The sequence below is a fragment of the Zootermopsis nevadensis genome, unplaced genomic scaffold (genome assembly GCF_977971745.1).
Source record: "Zootermopsis nevadensis isolate Lab colony 2312 unplaced genomic scaffold, Znev_1.0 Znev_ptg000019l, whole genome shotgun sequence".
NCBI classification, from domain to species: Eukaryota; Metazoa; Arthropoda; class Insecta; order Blattodea; family Termopsidae; genus Zootermopsis; species Zootermopsis nevadensis.
Genome location: NW_028259151.1, coordinates 8609155 through 8617204, shown reverse-complemented (window position 1 = coordinate 8617204; position 8050 = coordinate 8609155). Strand labels below are relative to the sequence as shown.

General features: G+C 39.7%; 1 protein-coding gene across 2 annotated transcripts in view; it reads right to left on the bottom strand.

The window, feature by feature from the left end:
- Positions 1 to 394: 394 nt before the first annotated feature.
- The window catches only part of Prp8 (pre-mRNA processing factor 8), a 36681-nt gene continuing 29025 nt past the window's right edge, over positions 395 to 8050 (bottom strand). For both annotated transcript variants that reach the window (XM_022076964.2, XM_087351629.1), the window contains exons 32-39: positions 7551 to 7836; positions 7137 to 7310; positions 6658 to 6851; positions 3385 to 3600; positions 3105 to 3270; positions 2551 to 2879; positions 1478 to 1632; positions 395 to 864 (exon numbers count right to left, since the gene is read on the bottom strand). In XM_022076964.2, the coding sequence (XP_021932656.1) occupies positions 710 to 864; positions 1478 to 1632; positions 2551 to 2879; positions 3105 to 3270; positions 3385 to 3600; positions 6658 to 6851; positions 7137 to 7310; positions 7551 to 7836 (1675 nt within the window). In that variant the 3' untranslated portion in view covers positions 395 to 709. The remainder of the gene's footprint in view (positions 865 to 1477; positions 1633 to 2550; positions 2880 to 3104; positions 3271 to 3384; positions 3601 to 6657; positions 6852 to 7136; positions 7311 to 7550; positions 7837 to 8050) is intronic.

The following is an 8050-nucleotide window of genomic DNA, read 5'->3' as shown; positions in this document are numbered from 1 at the left end:
AGCGGAAAATTCTCCGAGGAAATCATTATTAAGCCAATAATTTCTTGCACAGTGAATGGGCAAACACCGAGACAAAGCGTGCTGCCGTTTCTGCGCAATTTAACGTCACAGAAGTGTCAGATTCTCGATCTCCTGCCTTAAAGAATGTATCGTGTCTCGTAAAAATATTTCTCGTCGCGCGCGTTTCGGCTTAAGTAAATCGCGCGTGACGAACGTAAAACACAAAACTGAAAGCGAGGATTGAGATATTCATTATAAAATTATATGTCATATGACGACGTAAAACAAAACGGAATGAACCGGGGAGTACGGTCTTGCTTTTTCCGAGGCAATGCTCCTACGTTCACGTAAAGGGACTGCCAGTAAAAAAAGGAAGAATAACTACAAGAGAAAACACAGCTCAGTTTTTTATTGGTATTCATGAAGTACATTTATCTTTACGTAATGCTGCAAGACAAAATTTTAAAAGTTATATACGCGTTATCAAATTTGGGGTATTTTAAGCAGAATTGCACTAATCTATGAAAATAAAAACATTTATTTCCGATGGATTATGTAGTCAACATTTTGTAAAACAACAAAACATTCTGCATAGTCATAATTCTTGATCATTAGAATTGTATTTTAATTCTTCAGCTTACAGTCAAACGACAGTACTTTATATACAACGCTGACACACATGCTTACTTTGCAGCAGACATGAAGCTCCTCACGCGTACATGTCTTCCCTGTCTGCCCCGACTCCGTCTCCGTCCTCCAAAGACGAGAAATTGAGGAAATGAGCTGGGCGGTGAACTTCGTGGTAAAATTCCTTCGGATTGCAAAGTTGCAACTCATACTTCATGTTAGGATCGTGGCGGACACCTGAAACAAAAGCATTTTCATGGGGCAATTGCCCACAAAAAATTTGTAAAGGTGGAAATAACATTAGCATGTTCCAAAAATATTTTTATACTGTCACAATTCTAAAAAAGAATATGCATTAGATCATCACAACATTTACATATTCACGGTTCGATATATGGAAGTTCCGTACCGCTGACAATTCATTAAAATTGTAAACTGAACGCACAAAAATCCATTTAAAGCCGTAAAAAGTGCAACTATACAGTTTCAGAGTTTAGCAATACAATTATTGTAAGATTTTTGGTTTTCACAGCTGTGAGTACGAAGATTTCCGTCTTCTGGATTGTTGCGCTGTGTAGTCTGGTGGATGTCAACGAACGTTTCAGAGGTCATACTGCCTCCGTCATCAGGGTGATGAATGAGCCAATTGGGTGGGTGGGGCTACGTTAATAGGTGCCAGAATGTGAATGGAGTACAATTATTGCAGTTAATTCAAGACGCTAATAAACAGCACGTCAGCATCAGCCAATTCGGTAGAAATGAATTTTATTCCTACTCTGACTTCACAAAAATTTATGGATACATCTCTTATTTCCCTTGTTTGAAGTTAGCCTTGATAAGTAATACATACCCATGAAATTATAGTTCCACGAACCCTGCGTCGGAACCATGAAGAAACCGAGGAACCTATCTGAAAGCAACATCTGCACCTTCTCATAATGGCTCGGTAAGTAACCTTTTGGATTGTTGCCCTTATCGGTGTTCTGTCGACCCCACTCGTATCCGCTGCAAATGACAAGACAGATCTTATATATCTTACACAAACAGCAGCATGACCAACTTCATGCAAGAAAAGAATACTTAAAATCTATAAAATTCAATTTTCAGCCAAATTTCATTGTGTGAATGAAAGACACAAGTTTGGTAATTCGCCAGGTATAATATTAAATGCCACTCAAATAATAATACTAGAAAGTAATAAATAAATAAAAACTTCAGTCTCCACAACATTCCAACACCAAAAGAATATCAGCTTTCCAGATTAATATTCAAGTACTAAGCGGCCCATCCACGTAAGAGTCTGGCTCGGATATATTTCACCACACGCATAGCAGACTCGGCTCGTTACTAACCACCCACAAACGAGTTTGGCTCAATGGAACCCAAGCCGAGCCGGACTCGCACGCGGATGGGCCGCTTTAACCCTTGGAATTTTTAATGTGCTTGAAAATAACAAAAAAGAGCTTTAGGAATAAAAAATTACATGCCAAAGATAAAAGTAAGATTACGTCTGAATTTATATACGAACTTCATACATTCCAGTACAAAAACTTGAATAGTGTTGTAAATGGAAAATTAAATAAAAAACTTTTTTGCTATAATCATTTCAATTATTTAGAAAAATAAGAGATACCACTAGGAACAGCATCTGAACAGAAACTTATAAAAATGAAAAAAATATGAGGAAAATTTTTTCATTTTTACTACTGATTAAAAAAAAACTTTTGTGCCGCCAAGTACGTTCGCTCATCAGAGCAACAGAGCACATTTCACGCACATACAAAATGATTATTTTTATGAACTCATTTTACATAATAAACTAATCATTACACAACGTCAAGGCCATTTTATAAATGTAAACAGAAATGAAAGTCAAAATTAAAACTGTATGTCATATATTATTAGTCCACCTAACCACCGTACCTTGGCGTAAGTTTATACGCAGTCAGAGAGCAAGAGCCGGGGGTAAAACTGCATGTGATGATAATTGTTTTCTCTCCATCCCACGAAGAATTATCTGCCATTATCTTCGCGTGCGTAGTTATGTCCTGTGGGGAGAGCTGCGGCAATTCATTTGGCTGAGTGTGTATCCAGCCCAACGGCTCCATCTCCTTGAGGTACTGGTGCTGTGGCAACTGGCCCGGCAAGTGCACGGTCTGATGGGTGCCCCACTGCGGAGCCATGACGATGCATCGGATCTCCTTTACCTGGGGGTTATCGGGCGGACTGATACCATACAAGTATCCAGCAATCTGAAATATGGTGGAATAAAAGAACACAAATTTTAACATCTTCAAGCACAAAGGTAAAAATGTGGACTTTTAATTAAACAAATCCTGAATGCACTCTCAAAAACTTCAGTAAACAGTACTTACTACTCAGAACAAGAAACATGCAGACAAGGTGCTTATAAATACATGCAGATTGGTGACTGGATGGTTGAACAAACAAACAAACAAATAAAAAAGCAAACAAACCTGTGCTCTCAAATCAGAGATAGTCACAAACTTTTTGAGGACATTCTTTGGAAGAATGTACGTGTAGCCCGTCTCTTTTATGTCATCAGATGATACGTAGATGTGATTAGTACGCAGATGCAGATTTGTTGCCGAGATGGCACGAACCCGCCACTCAGTCTTAGAGCTGAAAATAAAACAAACGAGATTAACAAGACAGTAACTCACAAAACAACATCAACATTTTACTTAGGTATATAACCTAACCACCAAACAACCACATAAAACAACAGTCAAGTACCTGAATGTTTGTGTCTCATAATTGGATGTGGTCGATGTGATGATCTCGTCACCATGTTTGTTGACCGTTCGTGTTGTGGTAGCAGTGAGCTGAGACTGCTCCTTTGTTTGTTTCTCAATTTCTGCTATCTGTTGGCGTTGAGCTGATGGAGCACTGATCTCCATACCCAAGATTATGTCGCGAATTTCCGACTGAGTCAGTGAAGCTACATTCACGCTGGAAATTAAAACAAAACCAATCAGAACAAATTATACAATAATATATCATTTTAAAACAATTTTACAATACAGTGAAACCTCTATCCATCGTTCCCCGAACTATCGTTTTCCCGGATGCATCGTCCGTTTTGTTCGGTCCCGAATACATCCCATATAAAATAATGTTACATTTTCCCGCTTCTATCGTTCCTCGAACTATCGTTTTATCGCATCGATCGTTCAAAAATCTTAGTCCCGGCCAACAATTTTCCCGCAATGATCGTTTCTGAGAAATTAAAATGCTGGGTTTTGAGATAAATTAATACCGAAAGACGCACAATGTTTTTGGAATACACAGTAGCGGTAACCTGTTATGTCGCCCAACCAGCACAGATCCTTTTGGAATGAGGGGTCAGCGGTGCAGGGGTGATAGTTGGAGTGAATGGCGGTGCTCATTGTCAGAAATTTTACGATTTTAATTAGGGTGCACTCATATTTCGTTCCAGCGATGCCAAATGGCATGTGCAGTTTGAATTTCTTCACAAATGCTTTTATTATAAGTACAAAGGAAAGGCTGGCGGCACTTTTCATTCTTCTGGTTCATCTCGTTTCCAGTGGTTCAGGGTCTTCTACAGCTACGTTTCGTTGAGTTCGGCAGTAATAGTATTTCCATTCTTCCTGTTATTGTTCCAGTCTATACTTTTGTTGTTGTTCCCGTAAATATTTTGTTATTCCTCTTACTCCTGTTAATTATTTTGTTATTATTCCTGTACCATGTCTCGCCCACTAAAGCAAGTCAGAACTCTTCAAGAAAGATTAAAAATCATAGAAGAAGTGGAGAAGAATGCATTTGAAAAAAGAATCGACATTGCTAAACGCCTTGGATTAGCACCATCTACTTTAAATTCAATAGTTGCAAAGAAGAAAGAAATCCGAAAACAAACTGACAAGTGCGGTAATTCATGCAAAAAAAGGAAATCCGGAAGAAAATCAACTTTCAGTGAGCTAGAAAGTGTCCTCTTCACTTGGTACCAGCAATCGCGGGCCTCAGGAATTCCTGTTGATGGCAACATCTTGCGGGAAAAAGCCAAGACGATAGCCGCAAGACTGAATATTGAAAATTTTGCAGCGTCGAATGGCTGGATTAGTAGGTTTAAAGAACGACATGGTATGGTCTACAAGAAGTTAGCCGGCGAAAGTGCTGCTGTGGATGTGGAAATAACGGAGCTGTGGCTCGAGAGACTGCCAACACTGCTGGAGGGATATGAGCCGCGGGACATTTATAATGCGGATGAGACCGGACTTTTCTACAACGCCCTCCCGGATAGGACTCTGGCATTGAAAGGTGAATCTTGCCACGGGGGAATACGTGCAAAACACCGAATTACTGTTCTTCTGTGTGTTAACAGTGACGGTAGTGACAAACGGGTTCCGATTGTAGTTGGAAAATCACGAAAACCGCGTTGTTTCAAAAACATGAAAAAACTTCCGGTGAAATATCACGCCAACAAAAAGGCTTGGATGACAACAGACATCTTTACGGCGTTTTTAAGTTCTCTGGATGCCTCCATGGGCGCACAAGGCAGAAAGATTTTGCTGTTTGTTGATAATTGTGCCGCTCATCCGAAGGACACGACATTTCTACGAAATGTGAAAGTCGTGCAGTATCCAGCAAATTGCACGAGCGTCTTGCAACCGCTTGATTTGGGCATCATAAAATCTTTCAAGCAGTTGTATAGAAAGCGCCTTGTGCAAACAGCTGTATGTGCAATGGATGCTGGGAAGGATGTCAACATGAAAATTGACGTGCTACAAGCAATTCATTTCACAGTGGCAGCTTGGCGGCATGTCTCCCAACCAACTGTTCTGAATTGTTTTCACAAAGGTGGCTACGGGTGTGAACTTCGCACAGAAGCAGACTCTAACGTCAGTGTGGATGAGCATGATGGCTTTCACGAAGACTGGAATAGATTTGGCGCCGTGAAAGACGTGGTTAAATTTGGTGACTACGCGGCAGTAGACAGCGAGCTTGCTACATGCGGAGTCGACACGATTGATAAGTTGTGTGACGATCGCGAAGGGGGTGGGAGCGGTGAGGAAGACGACGAATGCGAGCCCGAAGCTGTGCCGAGTTTTGCCGAAGCACACGCTGCATTGGCAAAAGTGAAGTCGTTCTTTTATGCCCATAATATTAGCGAACGTGACGAGGAAAACATTTTGAACGTGGAAAGTACTCTGTTTGGTCTAAAACGTAAAGTTTCGACAAACCAGTTGTCCATTAAAGACTTTTTTGGTAAAAAGAAGTAACTTTGAAAGAGAAACATTGTTTTTTTTTAAATTTTTAATGCTTTCCCGCATCTATCGTTTTCCCGCATCTATCGTTTTTATTTCCCACCCCCGCCGAAAACGATGCATCGAGGTTTCACTGTACAAACATCAAAATACTGTATACTGACACCCCTGAGAACAAGAGTGGTGTATAACCTAAATATATTTCAATGGTAACAATCTGTCTATAAAATTATTGTTTCAACACAGCGAGAAATAAAAGTATTTCAGAAACAGAAAGTAAAATATGGTTTCACAGAAGAATTGGTTGGATAAAACTGCACAAAATAACGAGACGTAAAATTACTATACCTAGTCAAGAGTGGGCACACAAAAAATCTGCACTGCGGCAAGATTCCTCCGCCACTTAAAATTGCTGAGGTAGGTAACCTTCTAACATGTTAAACTGCATGAAAACTAAATTATATTCATTCCATCGTTCATGCAAACATACTTTAATTCAAAACTGCAGGAAGAAAGTAGAAGAATTTTGCTACAGAAATACAATAAAAATTTCGCTTAACCCGCATATGGAACGTGGATCTGAAAATAAAAATGAAATATCTTAACAGGAGCAGAACAGCACCAACAAAAATGGCTCGAGACCATGCACGCCAAACAGAAACGTACAGACAGTACATATCAACAAATGCACATTGAAGAGAAAATCATGAACAGTACGTATAAAATATTTTCATTGAATGTTTACTTTTTTATTCCTATCCTTACATTACTGAAGCACACATACTTATTTTTCTTGCCATAGTCAGCAAGAATAAGGTCCTTCAGCTGAACTTCCACCTTGATCCATTCTTCATCTGTTAACGTCGGCCATATGTGATGGGGCTCCGTGATGGTCGTCTTGTCAGGCTTCAATATCACTTTGGTGCGCTCAGTATTCACATGCAGGGCTCGCAGAATCAAGATCAGACGTGAGAAAGCCTAAAATATACAAGAATTAAGTAATATCTGAGGTTCTCAAAGCGGCGAGTATGAAGATCTCTGTCTTTTGGGTTGTTACGTCGTGTAGTATAGCAGATGTTTACCAACATTTCTATATTGTTCTTGTCTCAATTCAACCTTGAAAATTCTTCACTGACATAAGCCTACCAAGTACTACACATAAATTATAAAATTTATTTTTTTACATCGGGATGTACATAACGCTCAGGAACTACCTTTGTTGTACATTAACTTTATGCTACAAGAATAATAGCTTGATCTTACTGTGTACGAAGAAATCGTCTTTAACCAGTCGTCGTACAGGTTGAAAAGCACCATTTGTGGTTCTGTGGCTTTCAAAATCAAATCACCAAACTTCTCCACTTTGAGACATGCCTGGAACGGCAGCTGTAACTCTGAACCCTTGATCACAATATTCGGAAAGTCCAGCAAATGTACCTACGCACAAAAAAAGAACACGTGACAGATCCACCATTTATTACTTTCCATGTAATTGACATTACGCTATGGGAATAGGGTTTTAAATACACATCACAGGGCTGCTAGTCAGGTCTGGGGGTCTGAATACAGAGTTAGCTGCGTCAAATGGGTAATAAAGGTTAATAATTTCTAGTGTTACGTATTACAACTTGGTAACATTCTCTTCACATTACAACGGACGATAGTGCCAATCTGTACCTCAAGTGGATCCAACATTCCCTTTCTTGTGACAATGATCTGTTTTGGCTGCTCTTCAACGGGCAGTGATCGAATCAGGGCGGCCACTTCTTCGGCTGTCTTCCACTTTGCTAGCTGCCCTAAACGTTTCTGTCCTGCCCACACCGAAGTGTGGATGATCTTAAGAAACAACTGGCCAGTACGAGGATTGAAGATGAAGATAGCGCCGTTGATTGGTTTTGTTGTCAAATTGCCTTCAAATGTTTTGTGGATAGTCACACGATACACATTGGTGTCATCCACAAACCTGTAAAAAAATTTTGTGCCAATACCGTAAACGTCAATACTACGAACCTCATATCGGTTAGCCGGGAAATGGAGTCAAAACTCTGTCCTACTGCCAGGTTTCAGAACCCTAGCAAACAAACGAAAGCAATGCAAATGGAATAACAACACAAAATAACAACCAGATAAAATATGGTTTAAAAAAATTACTGAATAAGAGCAGGTTACAGTTAGAT